The 20767-nt window shown below is 41.6% G+C and overlaps 4 protein-coding genes across 4 annotated transcripts; all 4 read left to right on the forward strand.

Moving 5' to 3' along the window:
* Positions 1-30: 30 nt before the first annotated feature.
* Positions 31-2406, forward strand: LOC141012959 (protocadherin alpha-3-like). The gene has a single exon (XM_073486502.1). The coding sequence runs from the start codon at positions 31-33 to the stop codon at positions 2404-2406; it is 2376 nt and encodes a 791-aa protein (XP_073342603.1).
* Positions 2407-3426: 1020 nt separating this feature from the next.
* On the forward strand, positions 3427-5793 carry LOC141012960 (protocadherin alpha-8-like). Its single transcript, XM_073486503.1, has one exon. It carries the CDS (start codon positions 3427-3429, stop codon positions 5791-5793), a length of 2367 nt encoding a protein of 788 aa, XP_073342604.1.
* A 1642-nt stretch (positions 5794-7435) lies between these two features.
* LOC141012961 (protocadherin alpha-3-like) lies at positions 7436-10218 on the forward strand. The gene is made up of 2 exons (XM_073486504.1): positions 7436-9793; positions 10174-10218. Exons 1-2 carry the CDS (start codon positions 7436-7438, stop codon positions 10216-10218), a joined length of 2403 nt encoding a protein of 800 aa, XP_073342605.1.
* Positions 10219-10924: 706 nt separating this feature from the next.
* Positions 10925-13285, forward strand: LOC141012962 (protocadherin alpha-8-like). The gene has a single exon (XM_073486506.1). It carries the CDS (start codon positions 10925-10927, stop codon positions 13283-13285), a length of 2361 nt encoding a protein of 786 aa, XP_073342607.1.
* Positions 13286-20767: the final 7482 nt, after the last annotated feature.

Here is a 20767-nt window from a genome sequence, read left to right on the forward strand (position 1 = left end):
AACGGATTACTGATGTTTTCGGGTTTAACCATGGAACAAAGAAGATACGAGGGAGGAAGGGCGCGAGGATATCTGGTCGGCTGCGTGGTTGCTGTGCTTTTGTGGAGCGTGGCCTCGGCGCAAATAAGATATTCAATCTCTGAGGAAGTGAACGAAGGAACTGTGGTTGGAAATATAGCAAAAGATCTCGGACTAGATAAAAGCACGTTGACAGAAAGGAAGTATCGGATTGTTTCGAGTAATGCGGATCCGCTTTTCCATGTAAATCAGAACGATGGCATCCTGTATGTGAGCCGAAAGATTGACAGAGAAGAGGTGTGCGCACAGAGCAGTACGTGTTTAATAAATCTGAAAACCGTCCTAGAAAACCCACTGGAGGTGCACTACGTAGGAGTGGAACTCCTGGATATAAATGACCATTCTCCCAGTTTCCCGGAGGTAGAGAAACGGCTGGAAATTTCTGAGTCCGTGTTGCCTGGAGCACGATTTCAGCTAAAAGCTGCACGGGATCCAGACAGCGGTCATTTCTCCGTGCAGCAATATAAACTCAGCCAGAACGACCACTTCCGTTTGGAAGTCAAGGATAAAAGAGAAGACGGAAAAATACCGATATTGGTGTTGCAAAAGTCTTTGGATAGGGAAACAGCAGGAAGTCATTCATTAGTACTGACAGCGCTGGATGGAGGGAAACCTCCAAAATCCGGTGAAATGAATATTATAGTGAAAGTTTTAGATGTAAATGACAACACGCCTGTTTTCTCCAAGGATGTTTACTCTGTCACGCTGTCTGAAAATGCTCCAGTAGGTACAACAGTCGTACAAGTAAATGCAACTGATTTAGATGAAGGTCAGAATGGAGAGGTGATTTACTCATTTGGTAACAGTGTGAGTAATAAGTTGCTTAAACTTTTTGATATCAATCCATCATCAGGTGAGATAATTGTCAAAGGACTTATCGACTATGAACAAAGAGACAATTACGAAATAGAAATTGAAGCATCAGATAAAGGTATTGCTCCTCTAACTACAGAAAAAAGTGTCATTATCCAGATAGTTGATGTGAATGATAATGCACCTGAGATTGAAGTAACCTCATTTTCAAGCTCCGTCCCTGAAGATTCCAGACCTGGAACTACAGTTGCTCTTATCAGTGTAAATGACTTGGACTCTGGTCTGAATGGAAAAGTTATCTGCTCCATAAGTGATGATGTTCCTTTTACATTATCACCATCCTTACAAGACAAAATGTATTCATTAGTCACCAAATCTCCTCTGGACAGAGAGAAACAGTCACATTATGAACTGACAATAACTGCAAAAGACGCTGGTCAACCTCCATTATCATCTGAAAAGACAATAAGTGTTGTGGTGTCAGATGTGAATGACAACAGTCCAGAGTTTTCACTGAGTCCATATACTTTCTATGTCACTGAAGCTAATGAGCCAGGTACCTCTGTGTTTTCTGTTAAAGCTTTTGATCGTGATGAGAATGAGAATGCTCTGATATCCTATCATATTCTCAGAGATGGAAGGGAAGAAAATAAATTGGCTTCATTCCTAAATATTAATTCTGATAATGGACACATCACCGCTTTAAAAAGTTTTGACTTTGAAGTTCTGAAAACGTTCCAGTTCCAAGTTGTCGCCACAGATTCTGGAACTCCGTCACTGAGCAGCAACGTCACAGTGAACGTGTTCATTCTGGATCAGAACGACAACGCTCCGGTCATCCTGTATCCAGTCAGCTCCAACGGTTCTGCTGAAGGTGAGGAGGAGATTCCCCGCAATGTGAACGCAGGACACTTGGTGACTAAAGTCAGAGCCTATGACGCTGATATAGGATATAACGGCTGGTTACTGTTTTCACTGCAGGAAGTTACTGACCACAGCCTCTTTGGTTTGGACCGCTATACAGGACAGATCAGAACACTTCGCTCATTCACAGAGACAGACGAGGCTGAGCATAAACTGCTCATACTGGTCAAAGACAATGGGAACGTTTCTCTCTCAGCAACAGCTACTGTCATTGTCAAACTTGTGGAGCCCAAAGAGGCTTTTGCTGCTTCTGATGTTAAAAGTGCCACTAAAGTTGACGAGGAGGACAATGTCACATTTTATCTGATGATAACTTTGGGCTCAGTTTCTCTACTTTTTATCATCAGTATCATCGTGCTGATTGCGATGCAGTGCTCCAAATCCACAGACTATACTTCTAAATATCTACAAGAGACTAATTATGACGGGACTCTGTGTCACAGCATCCAGTACAGATCTGGAGACAAACGCTACATGTTAGTTGGACCCAGAATGAGTATAGGATCTACTATAGTCCCTGGCAGCCATGCCAATACACTAGTGCTCCCTGACAGGAGGAGGGGATCTGGAGAGGTAAGACTGTTTTTGTGAAAGTCATGGCTTGTTTCCACTCTTGGTAATATTTATTTGTTCCTTCATTCATTAGTTCAGTCATGTACTGCATATACTGCATGTGAAATATCTGCTTGGCATCATGATATAGTTTTGTGAAGCAGGACACTTGACTGATACCCCTCATTTCTCAGCTGTCCTTTAAAGTAAAGTTGTTACTATAATAGCAGTTACTAATATAGGTGGAAGTATATGCTTACTCAACCGTTTATTTCGCAATCCCCTGCTTTTTCACTATACTCTGAAAAACACATAGCAGTATTACAACACACTATGATCGTCAAAGAACCGACATAGGTCGAACTTTTTGCACTTTCACTTTGCCTAAGTTGTGTTTTGAGCTTTCGGGCATCTGTGATGATATTTTAAGTCGTAAATGTGGCTGGGTCGAGTTATATCGGACGTTGTTTGCTGTCCATGGTGCTGATACGTTTTCCTCTCTTGTTCAGATACCTGGTTCAAAAATGTCAACAACCTCATGCGTTTTCTTTATAAATATCCAACGAATGAAGCTCAACGTTGTTATATTGAAGCCCTAAGCATTGTGAGAGGACTTGATGTCCACATTTAAAGGAGTTTAAGTTTTTGCCTACTTGTTGAATCATCTGAAGAAGGCATCGCCTCAGCTTAAGTACTGCAACATCCACGCATAAGGCCAAAGTAAATAAATCATGAAACTTTTCCAACTTTTCAAGTAAATAGCTGTACAACCTTTGATTTTCCTGTAGTTACCAATGAGATCGCATGGTGTCAGTGTGTTTTGAAAATAATGTCTTTCGCTTGTCGTCACTGCCTTTTGGTTCCACCTCCTTGTAGCTCTCTCAGTTCGGTTTTAGCAGAATCGCTTGGCGGCTCGCTGCTGCCTGTATCAATAGTGTCTCGTTTTTTTCATACATTTTTGAAACAGAGTGATCACTTGCAAAGCCGGATGTGTTGGATTAATTTCTTCAAACACGATTATTACCCAGTGAGGAATCGATAACTGTTTCGTACTTCATCATGGAACAAAGGGGATGCGAGGCAAGAAGGGCGAGAGGACGGTGGATCAGCTGCGTGGTTGCTGTGCTTTTGTGGAGCGTGGCCTCGGCGCAGTTACGATATTCAATCTCTGAGGAAGTGAACGAAGGAACTGTGGTCGGGAATGTAGCGAAGGATCTGGGATTAGATAAGAGCATGTTGAAAGACAGGAAGTACCGCATTGTCTCTAGTGCTGTTGATCCTCTTTTCCGTGTAGATCAGAACGATGGCATCCTGTATGTGAGCCGGAAGATTGACAGAGAAGAGGTGTGCGAGCGAAGCAGTACCTGTTTGATAAATCTGAAAACAGTGCTAGAAAACCCGCTGGAGGTGCATTATGTTGGCGTGGAGGTTCTGGATATAAATGACCATTCTCCCAGTTTCCCGGAGAAAGAGAAAACGTTGGAGATTTCTGAGTCTGTGTTGCCTGGAGTACGTATTCCGCTGAAAGCTGCACGAGATCCAGACGGTGGTCCTTTCTCTGTTCAGCAGTATAAACTCAGCCCCAATGATCACTTCCGTTTGGAAGTTAAAGATAAGGGAGAGGATGGTAAAATACCTTTATTAATTGTGCAAAAATCTTTGGATAGGGAAGCAGCGGCAAGGCACTCATTAGTGCTGACCGCCCTTGATGGAGGGAAACCTCCGAAATCAGGTGAAATTAATATTCTAGTAAATGTTTTAGATGTAAATGATAACACACCTGTTTTCTCTAAAGATGTTTACTCTGTTACGCTCTCTGAAAACGCTCCAATAGGTACCACAGTCGTGCAAGTAAATGCAACTGATTCAGATGACGGCCCCAACGGAGAAGTAATTTATTCCTTTAGCAACAGTGTGAGTCAACGATTATTAAACCTTTTTGATATCGACCCTTCCACAGGGGAGATAATTGTTAAAGGTTTAATAGATTATGAGCACAAGGACAGATATGAAATTGAAATTCAAGCATCAGATAAAGGTCTGGCTCCTCTGGATACGCAAAAAAGCGTCATTATTAAGATAGTAGATGTGAATGATAATGCACCTGAGATTGAAGTTACCTCATTTTCAAGCTCCATCCCTGAAGATTCCAGACCTGGAACTACAGTTGCTCTTATCAGTGTAAATGACTTGGACTCTGGTCTCAATGGAAAAGTCATTTGCTCCATAAGTGATGATGTTCCCTTTACATTATCACCATCCTTACAAGACAAAATGTATTCATTAGTCACCAAATCTCCTCTGGACAGAGAGAAACAGTCACATTATGAACTAACAATAACTGCAAAAGATGCTGGTCAACCTCCATTATCATCTGAAAAGACAATAAGTGTTGTGGTGTCAGATGTGAATGACAACAGTCCAGAGTTTTCACTGAGTCCATATACTTTCTATGTCACAGAGGGTAATGAGCCAGGTACCTCTGTGTTTTCTGTTAAAGCTTTTGATCGTGATGAGAACGACAATGCTCTGATATCCTATCATATTCTCAGAGATGGAAGGGAAGAAAATAAATTGGCTTCATTCCTAAATATTAATTCTGATAATGGACACATCACAGCTTTAAAAAGTTTTGACTTTGAAGTTCTGAAAACGTTCCAGTTCCAAGTTGTCGCCACAGATTCTGGAGCTCCGTCACTGAGCAGCAACGTCACAGTGAACGTGTTCATTCTGGATCAGAACGACAACGCTCCAGTCATCCTGTATCCAGTCAGCTCCAACGGTTCTGCTGAAGGTGTGGAGGAGATTCCCCGCAATGTGAACGCAGGACACTTGGTGACTAAAGTCAGAGCCTATGACGCTGATATAGGATATAACGGCTGGTTACTGTTTTCACTGCAGGAAGTTACTGACCACAGTCTCTTTGGTTTGGACCGCTATACAGGACAGATCAGAACACTTCGCTCATTCACAGAGACAGACGAGGCTGAGCATAAACTGCTCATACTGGTCAAAGACAATGGGAACGTTTCTCTCTCAGCAACAGCTACTGTCACTGTCAAACTTGTGGAGCCCAAAGAGGCTTTTGCTGCTTCTGATGTTAAAAGTGCCACTAAAGTTGACGAGGAGGACAATGTGACATTTTATCTGATGATAACTTTGGGCTCAGTTTCTCTACTTTTTATCATCAGTATCATCGTGCTGATTGCGATGCAGTGCTCCAAATCCACAGACTATACTTCTAAATATCTACAAGAGACTAATTATGACGGGACTCTGTGTCACAGCATCCAGTACAGATCTGGAGACAAGCGCTACATGTTAGTTGGACCCAGAATGAGTATAGGATCTACTATAGTCCCTGGCAGCCATGCCAATACACTAGTGCTCCCTGACAGGAGGAGGGGATCTGGAGAGGTAAGATAGATCACTTTATTTCAAGGCAGTCTTGGTATTAATGCTTGTGATAAATGAGATGAAGATCCTCATGATTGAAGAGGTCCAAAAGTGCTGAATCACACCACCTATTCAGAACAGCTGGATAGAAATGGATCACAGACATATGATTCATCATTGGGAGAAATGAGAAGTGTGTTGCTATGAGACTGCTGAGTTAAGTTTATGGTTTACAGGTGGTTGTATGGTTGGTTTTCACACAGACTATAGTGTTAATTGATTCATAACAACACATTGGACTGCAGTTTGTGTGCTGTGTTTGGCTTACCTCAAGAAATTATACAACCTTGTGAAATATATTGACTTCATGTTGGCTTTGGCTTCAGAAGAGACAATGCTGTGGATAGTTGTGAGTGTTTTTTTTGTGTGTACTTTTTCTCATCAATATCATCATTCTGATGATTGCCATGCAGTGCTTCAACCCACTGGACTATACTTCTGCATAACTATGAGACACTTATTATGATGGGACACTGTGTCACAGCATCCACTACAGATCTGGAGACAAACCGTACAAGTTAGTTGGACCCAGAATGACTATAGGATCTACTACAGTCAGGGGAAGTAATGCAAATACTTTGGCAGAAAACGAGTACCTGGAGAGGCAATATAAATTAATACTAACAATATTAAGACTTCCTGTTATTCAACAGGTAGTTATACAATAATTTCATGGCAGTCTGAATACACACATTTACCACAGCTGGATAAAATATGTGATCATTAATTACATTCATACTATACACTTTTATTGGTAGAAATAGACTCTTGGGGTTGCCATTTCATACTGTAAATTACAGCAGCTGTCACTGAATTGCTCGATTTCAAGGGCTACTCGTATCACACTCCTCTGCATTGATTAAAGTCGAATCCATACTGGTGGCATTTCTTAACCATGAATCAGTTTGGTCAAATCTCTTTTTGTGTTTCAAAAGCAGCATCTCTGTCTTGTCTACCTAACAGCATGATATTTGTTGTGGTATTTACATAATGTTGCCTTCCTTTTGTGGGATAGTTGGAGATGTGCTGTGTGTTAAGGCTGTTTTCAACAATGTTAAAGGAAGCAGGAACAGTGTCAGAATGTATGTACTCTTATTGCTGCTGGTGAGTCTGAGTGCAGTCGCAAATGTCGCTATCCGTGGTGCTGAAAGTTGTTTTTTGTTAAAGGCGATAGATTCTTCAGAATAATAGTTTTTGGAGGGGGAACTGGTTATGACTTGAGTCCAATGCTTAAGAGAAAAAGCCTCTTTACGCAAACATTTCTTATAGGCTGTTTAACTGCTTTGCCTCGTGGTTTCCTTGTTATATGAACTTTTGATTTTACTCTATTTTTTATTATAACAGTGCTGCAATAACGTCCTGAATCGCATGGTGTCGGTATAATGGCATATTGTGTCTCCGGAACTTTTCGTCATCACCATTAAATCCGACCCTGTATTTTGGCATTACGTGCAAAGGGCTTGGACAAGAAACTAGCTCTGTACGATTCCCAGGACTTTTTTTTGCGATGGCGCGCAGTTTGCACAGGAATACGGCTGATCATTATTTCCTAAACATACACTTATAGATCCAGGAATTAGCGGACTTACATTTTCTGTTTTTGCTGTACATAATGGAACAAAGCGGACGCCAGGCGTGGATCGAGCGGTGGAGATGCGTCGCTTTCATGGTGGCTTTGGTAACGCTCTGGAGCGAAGCCTCTGCTCAGATCAGATATTCCATCTCCGAGGAGGTAAAAGAAGGAACTGTTGTTGGAAATATTGCGAAAGACTTAGGTATTGATAAGGCTACGCTGAAAGACAGGGAGTATCGTATTGTTGGCAGTTCAACTGAACCTCTTTTTCGTCTGAATAAGGATGACGGTATCCTGTATGTAAATAGGAAGGTGGACAGGGAAGAGATCTGTGAACGGAGCAACGCGTGTATAATCAACCTGAAAACCGTGTTAGAAAACCCGCTGGAAATCCATTATGTGGCCATAGAGGTGCTGGATGTGAACGACCACTCCCCCGTCTTTCCAGAGAAAGAGAAACGGCTGGAGATATTTGAATCGACACTACCGGGAGCGAGGTTTCAGCTGCAACCTTCACGAGACCCCGATGCTGGTCAGTTCACTGTTCAGCAGTACAGACTGAGCCACAACGATCACTTTCGTTTGGAAGTTAAGGAGAGAGGCGAAGATCGTAAGATGCCCTTTCTGATTCTACAGAAGCAGTTAGACAGAGAGGCTCTGAGAGAGCACAAGCTAATGCTCACTGCTACTGATGGAGGGAGACCTGCGAGGTCTGGAACAATAGAAATACTAATTAAGGTGCTTGATGTTAATGACAACTCACCAGTTTTTACTAAAGATGCATATTCTGCTAGTCTAAATGAAAACTCACCCCCTGGCACGTTAGTTATTCAGGTTAATGCGACTGATTTGGATGAGGGTGACAACAGTGAAATTGTTTACTCATTTGGTAAAGAAGTAGATTTGGATTTACAAAAAATATTCAGCATAGACCCAAAGACAGGTGAAATTAAAGTGACCGGGGTGATTGATTTTGAAGAAAATGAAAGCTATGAAATTGATATACAAGCTTCAGATAGGGGCCCTGTCCCATTGTCTACAGACAAAACTGTGATAATAAAGGTAATCGACCTTAATGATAATCCTCCAGAGATTGAAATTACATCATTTTCAAAATCAGTCCCAGAGAATTCAAGAATTGGAACAACAGTAGCTTTGATCAGTGTTAATGATTTAGATTCAGGTCCTAACGGCAAGGTTTCCTGCTTCATACGTGAGGACGTTCCTTTCACCATATCTCCATCTTTACAAGATAATATGTACGCCATAGTGACCAAATCACAACTAGACAGAGAAGAAAAGTCTTTTTATGAACTCACCATTGTTGCAAAGGACACTGGAGAGCCATCACTCTCATCTGAAAAGACAATAAGTGTGGTTGTTTCAGATGTGAATGATAACAGACCACAGTTTTCAGTGAGCCCATACACCTTCTATATTACTGAAAATAATGGCTTAGTAGCACCAGTATTTTCAGTTAAGGCATCTGACCTTGATGACAGTGATAATGCGCATATTTCATATCACATTCTGAGGGACAACAGTGGAGAAAGTATCGGTCTGTTTTTGAATATTAACTCTGAAAGTGGAGATATTCTGGCTCTAAAAAGTTTTGACTTTGAAGTTCTGAAAACGTTCCAGTTCCAAGTTGTCGCCACAGATTCTGGAACTCCGTCACTGAGCAGCAACGTCACAGTGAACGTGTTCATTCTGGATCAGAACGACAACGCTCCAGTCATCCTGTATCCAGTCAGCTCCAACGGTTCTGCTGAAGGTGTGGAGGAGATTCCCCGCAATGTGAACGCAGGACACTTGGTGACTAAAGTCAGAGCCTATGATGCTGATATAGGATATAATGGCTGGTTGCTGTTTTCACTGCAGGAAGTTACTGACCACAGTCTCTTTGGTTTGGACCGCTATACAGGACAGATCAGAACACTTCGCTCATTCACAGAGACAGACGAGGCTGAGCATAAACTGCTCATACTGGTCAAAGACAATGGGAACGTTTCTCTCTCAGCAACAGCTACTGTCATTGTCAAACTTGTGGAGCCCAAAGAGGCTTTTGCTGCTTCTGATGTTAAAAGTGCCGCTAAAGTTGACGAGGAGGACAATGTGACCTTTTATCTGATGATAACTTTGGGCTCAGTTTCTCTACTTTTTATCATCAGTATCATCGTGCTGATTGCGATGCAGTGCTCTAAATCCACAGACTATACCTCTAAATATCTACAAGAGACTAATTATGACGGGACTCTGTGTCACAGCATCCAGTACAGATCTGGAGACAAGCGCTACATGTTAGTTGGACCCAGAATGAGTATAGGATCTACTATAGTCCCTGGCAGTCATGCAAATACTCTAGTGCTCCCTGACAGGAGGAGGGGATCTGGAGAGGTAAGACATATTTAAGTGCAAACTGTGAGGTGACTGACTGTATTGGTTGTTTACTGAACATTGCTTCACTTAGCCATGAAAAACACATGATGTAAAAGTACGATACCATCCTGAAGAATTGCAAGCACAGTATGACAGTGTGAAAAACATGCTCAAGTAAAAATCAATATAATTAAATGCTCACACTAGTGCTCCCTGACAGGAGGAGGGGATCTGGAGAGGCAAAGCACATTTATGGATGAATCCCTGGTTTGTTTCTGCTGGCTGTGATATTCATTTGTTCCCTTCATTAATTAGTTCAGTCGACCATCCACTGCATATACTGCAGGCGTACTGTCATCCGTTTGTTATTTCGTAGTCTCCTGTTTTTTCTCCCCCAGTACTCTGAAAAACACATCTGTATTACAACAGACTTTGTGATTTGAGTTTTCAGGGTGTCTGTGATTGAATATATAAATTCACACCTGTGGCTGTGCCGAGTTATAGCTGGTCTTAGTCGCTGTCCATGGTGCCGATAAGTTTTAATCTCATGTCTCATGTCCTGCCTAATATCTGAAGAAGTAAGAGGTTATTGCCATAGCTGATCAATCAATGTATGGGAGTAAAAATAATACTGATAATGATAATAACAATAATAATGGCGATTATTATTATTATCATTATCATTATTATTATTATTATTATTATTATTATCATCATCATAATTGCTGTTGTTATTGTAAATAGTTTCTAAAGTTAGTAATTACCGTATGGACTTTTTCCTGTTTTAATTGCATCTTCTGCAGGAAATAGAAGCGTTTAACCACTACGAAAGTGACATAAAAATATGTAGTCATTGAAAGTGTATCTGCATTGTATCATCAGCTCGCATGGTGTCACTGCTTGTGAAAATGAAGACTCTGGGTTGAACATCCTCTACGTCAGTAGTTTGGTGCTACAGTATTTCGCGACAGTGTGCGCTTGTGCTTCAGGGCGATGGCTTCAAATGTTTGACTCGTTCACCAACATTTTCCTAATATCGAGCAGTTGTGGGGGGTTTTCATCCCCAAAATGCGGGTTTCTGTGTAGCCTCGCGTTGTAATCTCTAACCTTTATATTCGTCTTGTTTTTTTGTTTTTTTTTTAATCCAACATGGCTGGACGAGGATGCGGAGCGTGGTTGGAACGCCTGGTCGTTCTCATTGTCTCTTTGGATCTTACTTTTCATTTTGCTTCGGCACAGCTACGATACTCTATTCCCGAAGAGCTCGCCGTGGGTGCTGTTGTTGGTAATATCGCTAAAGATTTAGGACTGGATGTCAGTGCTTTGAATGCTAGAGGATTTCGCATCGTTTCCGGATCGACCGAACCCCTGTTTCAACTGGACAATAATGGCATCTTACATGTTAACCGAAAAATAGACAGAGAGGAGGTGTGCGAACGGATCAGTACCTGCATTATCAACATAAAGACAGTGCTGGAGAACCCGTTAGAGGTGCATTACGTTGGTATTGAGGTTTTGGATGTGAACGATCACCCTCCCACCTTCTCCGAAAACGAGACGCATTTAGAGATATCTGAATCTTCTTTACCCGGGGCACGATTTCAACTACAAGGCGCCCGTGATCCAGACAGTGACATGTACTCTATTCAACTGTATAGGCTCAGTCAAAATGACCATTTCCGTCTGGAGGTAAAGGATAGAGGAGAAGATGGGAAAATTCCTGTTTTGTATTTGCATAAACCGCTGGACAAAGAGACGGCGAGAGTTCACAGATTGCTGCTGACAGCGTTTGATGGAGGGAAGCCTGCGCGGTCAGGAACTATGGGAATTATCATTGATGTTTTGGATGTAAATGACAATATGCCAGTTTTTGACAAAGACTCATATACTGCCATGCTTAATGAAAACTCACCTATTGGCACAACTATCATGCAAGTAAATGCCACAGATTTAGATGATGGTTTAAATGGGGAGGTGGTTTACTCACTTGGAAATAATGTTAATAATAGATTGCGTAAACTTTTTGAAGTTGATGCAAATACAGGTGAAATTATTGTTAAAGGACTGATAGATTTTGAAGCAAAGGATAGGTATGAAATTGATATTAAAGCTTCTGATAAAGGGACAGTCCCCCTGGCAACAGAAAAAAGTGTTAGAATAACTATTGTGGATCTGAATGACAACGCACCTGAGATTGAGGTGACATCCTTTTCTAAAGCAATTCCTGAAGACTCCAAACCTGGAACGACAGTAGCATTGATAAGTGTGAATGATAATGATTCAGGTGTAAATGGAAAGGTAATCTGTTATATTAGTGAGGATGTACCTTTTACATTAACACCGTCTTTACAAGACAATATGTACTCTATAGTCACCAAATCTATGCTGGATAGGGAGCATCAGTCCAAGTATGATGTAACAATAATTGCTAAAGATGGAGGTGAACAACCACTGTCATCTCATAGGACAATAAGTGTGACTGTATCAGATGTGAATGACAACAGTCCAGAGTTTTCAACAACTCCATATACTTTTTATGTTACTGAGAACAATGTTGCAGGAGCCTCTTTATTCTCAGTGAGTGCTCATGATGGTGATGAGGGTGATAATGCTCTCATATCATATAGCATTGAGAGAAATGGGGATGTACATAAAACAATTACATCATTTCTCAACATAAACTCTGAAAATGGAGAAATTCTGGCTCTAAAAAGTTTTGACTTTGAAGTTCTGAAAATGTTCCAGTTCCAAGTTGTCGCCACAGATTCTGGAACTCCGTCACTGAGCAGCAACGTCACAGTGAACGTGTTCATTCTGGATCAGAACGACAACGCTCCAGTCATCCTGTATCCAGTCAGCTCCAACGGTTCTGCTGAAGGTGTGGAGGAGATTCCCCGCAATGTGAACGCAGGACACTTGGTGACTAAAGTCAGAGCCTATGACGCTGATATAGGATATAATGGCTGGTTGCTGTTTTCACTGCAGGAAGTTACTGACCATAGTCTCTTTGGTTTGGACCGCTATACAGGACAGATCAGAACACTTCGCTCATTCACAGAGACAGACGAGGCTGAGCATAAACTGCTCATACTGGTCAAAGACAATGGGAACGTTTCTCTCTCAGCAACAGCTACTGTCATTGTCAAACTTGTGGAGCCCAAAGAGGCTTTTGCTGCTTCAGATGTTAAAAGTGCCACTAAAGTTGACGAGGAGGACAATGTGACATTTTATCTGATGATAACTTTGGGTTCAGTTTCTCTACTTTTTATCATCAGTATCATCGTGCTGATTGCCATGCAGTGCTCCAAATCCACAGACTATACTTCTAAATATCTACAAGAGACTAATTATGACGGGACTCTGTGTCACAGCATCCAGTACAGATCTGGAGACAAACGCTACATGTTAGTTGGACCCAGAATGAGTATAGGATCTACTATAGTCCCTGGCAGCCATGCCAATACACTAGTGCTCCCTGACAGGAGGAGAGGATCTGGAGAGGTAAGATAGATCACTTTATTTCAAGGCAGTTCTGGTATGAATGCTCGTGATTGATGAGTATCAGATTCTGATGATTAATGCGTGCCAAAAGTACTGAATCACGTCACCTTTTCAGATCAGCTGGATATAAATGGATCACAGACATATGATTCATCACTGGGGGAAATGAGGAGGCTGTGTGTTGTTATGAGACTGCATTAAAGGTGCTTGTATGGACAGTTAATCGATTTATAAATAAGTCAATGGGCTGGAGTTAGTATGTTGTGTTTGTTACCTTACAGCTGTGTTATTCCTATGTGCTTAAAAAGGAAATCATCCCAAGAAATGATACAACCTTATGAAAAATACTGATGTTGTTTGGGATATGTGGATTGTAGTGAGATTTTGGTCGAGTTAGATTAAGGATAAGGAGATGTTTCTCCTGAACCAGTCCCTTAATAGAATTAATGTTATGTTATAGTATTTCATCACATGTGACTCTTTCAGATCATTGAGAACTTTGTATGCAGTGTGCTCACCGACTTGGACTATGAATAATTTAGACTGTACTGTGCCTATTTCAGGCAGTGGTTGTGTCATAGCAACAAACTAGCTGCAAAGCATAATAAATTCACGATTTGAGCTGATGGTGATTTGGTGATGGTTAAACCTGATGAAACATGGAAAGGTTTGGATTCAGTTTAAAAAATGAAGTTTAGTTTATTCCAGTAACCACTGACCCTTTGTGTTAGCTTACCCTTTAAACAATACAAGTCTCATTTGCTGGCTAAACACAGGAGGTTGTTCCCAAAACTAGAGTTGAAGCTTTTCCCAACATCTGCATTATTTCAGTTACTGCATCTGGTCCCACATGTCTGATATAATGTTCTTTCAGTACCTAAATATCCAGATATTCCTTTTAAAAAGACATGTTACTACATATCATTTGTGTTTATGGTCTGTGTGTTTTACATGCCTGTACACGCATGTATGTTTTTGCTCCTGTCTATTCGGATTGTTACATGTGTGTAAAGACAGTAACGACCGACTGAAAGACTGACTAGAGGTCAGTGCTCGCTGATGTAGTTGAGGTGATTCAATGGGCCATGAATGGCTGCAGCCACGACAGAGAGAGGCAGAGAGAGAGAGCCTGCGGCTGGTGTGCAGTGAATCACAATGCACAGCCAGTCAGGTGGGGTTGGGGCACTTTGCTTCAGCAGGAATCGTCATTCATTACACGGCTGCAAAGCAGCAAGCAGTATTTTTTTATTTTTTTTTCTTCACTATTTTTCATTTGATTGGATTTTTGTGCTTATAATATACTAGGCAGTTGTGTGAAAGAGTGTATATATGTATACTATACATATGAGCTTCAGTGCAGATGATCTCTTCTGGCTGACTGAAAAATAGGTCATATCTTATCACATGTGTGAAGGTCTGCATGCTCGGCTTCTGGGCTGATTCTCTGTCGAACACTGTGTGTTGCCCATAGCAACACACGAGGAGATCCACCTCTCAGAGTCTACTGGTTTCACAGACTAGCATGCGCTCAGCGGTCTTAGCAACAGCAGCAAAAGAGGATGAAGGAGGAAGGGAGGGAGGGAGGGAGGGAGCAGTAGAGGAGGGGGGAAGGGAAGTGGCTTTTGTATGGTTCATCTACAGACACCTCACAATATTTAATGGAAATGGGTTTATTTAGATAGAAACACATGGATTATGTCTGTGAAATCTCCACAGTAAATCAGGCAACAGATGGTGCAGATATAGCAGCAGTAGTCAAGGCGGGAATAGTTGAGCTTCTAATTAGATATTTTATGGTATTGAGATAATCTTTACTCTCAAACAACTGGGTCAACCTTAGATTTCCTACCTAGAAAATGACTGTCAGAAAAACATGTATTTTAAACTGTCATAAGATGCATCTTTATTGAAAAGCTGATGGCATATGTTGACCCAGTGAGCAGCATGTGAAATAAAGCAGTAAGCCAGAGTGGAATATGCACACAGGAACAGAAAGGATCGGTTCAGCTTCAGAGTAAGGCAGCAGCTGAGCTTCATGAAGGAGAGACTGAACACACTTTCCCTGCAGCAGCTCCTCTGTCCACTTTTATTCAGTGCTCTACTAGAGAGCAAACACTGCCTCTCTGTGTGTTTGTGTGCATGCATATTTTATGTGCACATGTTTGTGTGTGAGATAAAAAAAAAACATGTGTGGCATCATGTGCTTTGCAATACAGCAGCAGTGCTAAGCTGTGCCTGGACAGCAGATGCCGAGAAAAGAATTATTGACATGATTAAAAATGAGTTCATGTCATTAAACCTAAAAAGTGCAGGGTGGTGTCAGATCATCACATTGGTTGTCTCCTGCTTTTTTGTGGGAGAAAGAGTTGTCTCTAACTGATTTGTACATCACTGAACTTTTGTTACACAGCATTTTTTTGGGAGGAAAAACAACAGATGAGAGAAGAGGAGTGGCTGAATTACAAGCAGGGTCATGAGCTGAATTAGGAAAGCACATGGGATGGGGCTTCATGACACATTATGTTTGAAGTTAGCAACTAAATTCTAAAATATACTTCTATTGTTTGCAACTACATGATTCAGATTTAAACAATACAGTACAGCAGGACACTGTACACTGAAAGCAGCATGTCTATCACAGTATATTATCATTCTGTATGCTCCCTTTGGCGGGGGTGTGGCTGCTTGCTCCAGTGGCTTTGTCTGTCTGCTTGGCTGGCTCAGCAGATCAGTGCAATTGCGTTTGCATGTTGAGTGTCTGCACTGAAAATCATTCACAGTGCAACGACCCTTGTGGTTTTGTGTGTCTGTTGTCTTTGTTAAATGGGTGACAGCGTTTTCCTCATTAAACCATATTCAGTGTCGCAGGAAGAGAGGGTAAGAGGACAAGTCACGGAGAGAGGAGACACAGCTGTTACAGCACGACTGTATCTACTGTAATGTGTTGTTATTGCAGAGGCTTTTTTTCATGTGGCTGCTCTTCTTCATTCACACGTACAAAAATGCTGACAGCTCTCCTCCAAGCAAACACTTCTTCCTGTGTTCCACTCTTGGCGTTGCTTACTAACTTTTTCTGCATCCACCTCCCTAACTCCTTCACCCATATGTTAAGTAAACCTTTAAAAGCAAACTCTCTTGTGTTACCTCATTTGTAATTTACTGTCCATTTTTACTCCTTCCTGCAAACTTGTCTTTATGTTAAATACTGCAACATGAACGTTACTCTATAGCATACCATTCCTTGCAGCACTCCCTGTCGTATTCTGCCCCTACTCTGTTTTGTTTCTGCTTTTGCTTCCTCCGTTTTTGCCGCTTCTGTTTCCGCACTACTCCTCTCCTCCTTCTTCACCCTCCATATTGGTATCACTCCCCCTCCCCCACCCCACTCTTGGCCTCCTTTTCCCGCTTTCATGTCTCTGTCCTTCGTTTCCTCTTTCGTATGCCGCCCTTTTCTGCCTCACTATCGTTTTCTGTCCTGCTTTCTGTCGCCTATCTCCTCTGTCGTTCTGCCACATGCTCTTTAGCTGTGTTGCTGTGCGCCTCATGCCTGTAGGGTTGTGGCTGTGGATGCTGCATGTGCTGTTGTGTGTCAGTAGGGCACATTCTCCCTTATTGCTCCAGCTTTGTTGGAGGATGGCGCCACTCACATTGAGGTCAGCAGCAGTGATGGTAATCTAATTTACACACACAGTCGGGTACAACGAAAACAGCTACTATCTTTATGTTCACTCCTCACACACACGCTTGTGCTCAGAGACACACACACAGGCGCATGCACTAACACATCACACATACTCTCACATGGCTAATCCGCCTTATTGAAAGGCACTTTCACAGCAGAAAGGGGGTGCGACAGACAGAGGGAGAGATGTGCAGGGAACAAGAAAACAGAGCATAAGGAGCACATGCCCCCGTGGTGATCTAGGGACTCGCGGAGAGAAAGAGACACACCCACTATGAAACAGTTATATAAATCCAAAACGGCGTGCAAAAAAAAATCAGATGTCCTGCATGACTGAAAATAGAATACAAGGACGTGTCTTTTTTCATGATTTCAGAGTTTCTTCTGATATATTTATATTTTATGCCACCAGCTTCTTACACAGGAAGTTTGTACCCAACAGCTTTTTTTTCACAGCACATTTCATCTTCCCTCCTGTCCCAAACTTTTATCACACAGTCGTGACAAGTACAGACAGCAGCTCTCAAACATGCAGAATTGACCAAACAATAACACTGGTTGACCCATGTCCTGAGTGCACTCACTGGGTGTGTAATTACAGAGATAATATAGCTGCTTAATACTGGTAATAACCATACCTTTTGTATGCTCATTCTCCCTTGCTCTGTATACCGTATACTTACAAATGAATGCCTGGTTGTTCTAGCCAAGATGTTAGTTTAAACTATTTCATTTCATTTCATCTGTGCCTTTCTCTCTACTGTTGTAAACTTTTATTTTCCATGCAGTCCAATCCTCTGCCTGCTCTCTCTATGTGTGATACAGCTTTCTATTAATTTCTCCTACAAACCCTGCCTTCCTTTGTCCTACCAGGCCAGTAATGATATAGATTATCTTACTTTCTGCTCTCTTTTCCTGTTTTAGTGCAGTTTCAAATAAGGAAAAATATCTCAAGCTTTCAATCTGGCTAACAAGCACCATGCATGATCTGAACCATTAATAAAGCCACGTCTATAATGTTAATCAGTAACATTGATTTCACCCCCTGCCCTAGCACAGCACACACATAGCACTGAGTTAGGTCTGGCAGTGCAGCAGCACTCACAGCATATTACTTAAGCTTGGCAATTAGCTCCGTCTTTCTAGAGTAATGTCTTTCTATTTTGTCCTTTACTTGTGATCAACATCTTTTAACATATATCCATAAGGGGTTAATACAAAGTGATGCTTTTTGTGTCACAAAGTATTGATTTTTTATCACCAGTCACTAGCAGTTGACAAGGTTGACTGGAGAGTTATTTTTAACTAATTTAGCTGACGTGGCTCAATGAAAGGAGGTAGGGAAGTATATGTTATATTTGTAGTTAAAGAGGCTCTATGTAACAATTTGTGGCAATTTACATGTATAAATCACTAAAAAATATGTAAGCGGATTGTAACATGATGTGAAAAATTAGACCTTTCTTTTTAGACCATCTCTCTTGGTTGCCTCTGAAAGCCTGTGGACGATTTGTTTAAGTTGTTTAATGCTGCTGGACTGTGGATTTCTTTGTGAAGGACTCGGGTTGATTTTCTGTCACAGACTTTATGCACATTCTTGAGTGCATCATCTCAGTGTCTCCCTTCACCTTGCTAACAGAGAGCAACTGTACCTTACGTTAGTTTAGATACATGAACAAATGATTGGCTTCCAGCACAACACAGAAGTTCCACAAGTAAAAATGCGCTGTTTTGGCTTCTATTATATTGTGCCACATAAACTGCTGTCCAGATGCTTCTGAGCATTTAATTATCTGTGCTGATACTGGATGTACTCTCTCTCTGTTTGTGTGCTGGTGAGCGTGTGTGTTTGTATTAGCTTTTCGTCCTTGTCGACCATTCAGTTGATTGGGTGCTGGTGAATCAGGAGGTTGTTACTGTGAATGTCAGCAAGCACAGGCACTGGTGCAGTGCAGCTTATAGAGTGTTTGGTCAATAAGCGGTTGGTCCATCTCTGTGTGATGCTGTATTTGAAAGCGACGTGGCAGTGAAACGTTTGATAAAGAAGTGTAATGTCTCGATATCAGCTTGTACTTAATGTAAATGACTATTTCTCTGTATTATAGTATTCACTGTTTATTTTGTGACTTTACCTCACATCACTTTGTTAAGCTCATGCAGCAGAGAAAACAGACTTTTTTTTCTCACAGCAGCTATTTGACAGCAACATTAAATTAACTAGTAACAACAAGATATGCAGATGTACTACATTTTTTTTTGCCTCTGGGTTCACAGAGCAAAATCAGAGTCAGTGGGCCAAAAATTTCATGTAGGCTGCGTTCACAACTGTGGGCTAAGACTCCCTGGCACTGCTCCTTTTGCTCGTGTCATTTGTCCTAGAACATGACGAGACTGGTTCAGAGCCATTTGTGGCTTTGATGTGAATTGGCCCAGGCTAGTCCCTGCTCTTATATGGGTCAAACCTGGTTCTTCCATGTTGACTAAGAGACATGCTGGTTTTATTTTTGAGCTTACCTGACAAGTCTGACCTGGTTACCCTTTTATCATATCAAATAGTAAAGACCAATAGTAAATATTTTATCAAATCCGAAGATTTCTTTTTCAGTCTCACTCTTCTCACTCTCACTGTCTCCATCTCTCTCTCTTTCATGCCTGGTATTGTGTGAGTGGGTCTGACCCTTTCTCCTCTCCACCACTCGGTTATATAAGCCCTCAGTTTCATTACGTTTCAGTCCATTGACTCATGGCTGTGTGGATGAATCCTATACATTGGCTCTTGCCACTCTCATTTTAGAATCAGTCCACTGCAGCTGAAACAAGGCACTGAGTTCTTTCTCCAGGGTTTTAGCCGGGTCATCTTCTATGAGCATTAACAACATTGCACTAATGAAAACCATTTGCGCACACTATCTTCATGTGTCATTTTAAATCCTTGCTGGGTGGTATGAGCTTAGCTTAGGGTGCTGCATTATGCTGATGTGCTCTCTTGCTTTATTTTGAAATACAATGATCTGTTAACAATGCAATAATTTTCCCCAAAAAATCATATTAATACAATAACAGTGCTGAACAACATGTAGGCCTGCCCACATATCTGTCTGTCTGATGTAATAACCAGCGCTTCCATAGCTATGTTAAGTGTACTTGTTCAATTTTTTTTTTCCTGAATCAACAGAGATCAGAACAGATGTGGGTCTGCACTGCTCTTGTCTGGCATCAGTGCTCATACAGTCACAACATCTGCTGCTGTGCTTAGGTCATCACTGTATGCCCGTAGGATTGAACTGACTGAGGGGTCAGTGCAAGGCTGCATGCAAGACACAGCTGGTTAAAAAAAAGGAGGGGAAGGGGTTGTGAACTCTGATTGAAAGAATGTATGAATGGGTAAGGGGAAATCCAGAATCAGCTGTTGAGACTTTGGATGCAGCCTTGGTAAGAGGATTGCATTCTTACAGCAGTATCCCTGTGCTGCTCACTGTGGGTGAGATGTGGTATACAGCCCACAGTTGCCATAAACTTGACTGATTAATGCCCTATGTTGTATTTATTTCTGGCCACACATGGATGGGATCAGATGTTGGCTGTGAAAGGGATCCAGTCTCTAGCTGCAGGGTTCCTCTTCCCCCTGTGGCCATTTGCCCCTGTCTAATGGCCCCCACTAAGCATCTTGGGTAATTGCTTAGCCTTGTTTCTAGCTAGTGCATTCTTAATTTCTCTGAATGTTGCCTGCTTGGGTATTCACATCCATAAAGTTGTATAGTCAAGCCTATGTGTGTTAATGATTTGTATCTAATGTAGCTACAACACAA

This window comes from Pagrus major, chromosome 18 (assembly GCF_040436345.1).
Source record: "Pagrus major chromosome 18, Pma_NU_1.0".
In the NCBI taxonomy this organism is placed as follows: domain Eukaryota; kingdom Metazoa; phylum Chordata; class Actinopteri; order Spariformes; family Sparidae; genus Pagrus; species Pagrus major.

Excerpts from the sequence above, each read along its gene's own strand:
- LOC141012959 (XM_073486502.1), top strand. The coding sequence starts at position 31 with ATGGAACAAAGAAGATACGAGGGAGGAAGGGCGCGAGGATATCTGGTC.
- LOC141012960 (XM_073486503.1), top strand. The coding sequence starts at position 3,427 with ATGGAACAAAGGGGATGCGAGGCAAGAAGGGCGAGAGGACGGTGGATC.
- LOC141012961 (XM_073486504.1), top strand. The coding sequence starts at position 7,436 with ATGGAACAAAGCGGACGCCAGGCGTGGATCGAGCGGTGGAGATGCGTC. Across the intron at positions 9,794-10,173 it reads GGAGGAGGGGATCTGGAGAG|TACTCTGAAAAACACATCTG; the intron begins GTAAGACATATT and ends TTTCTCCCCCAG.
- LOC141012962 (XM_073486506.1), top strand. The coding sequence starts at position 10,925 with ATGGCTGGACGAGGATGCGGAGCGTGGTTGGAACGCCTGGTCGTTCTC.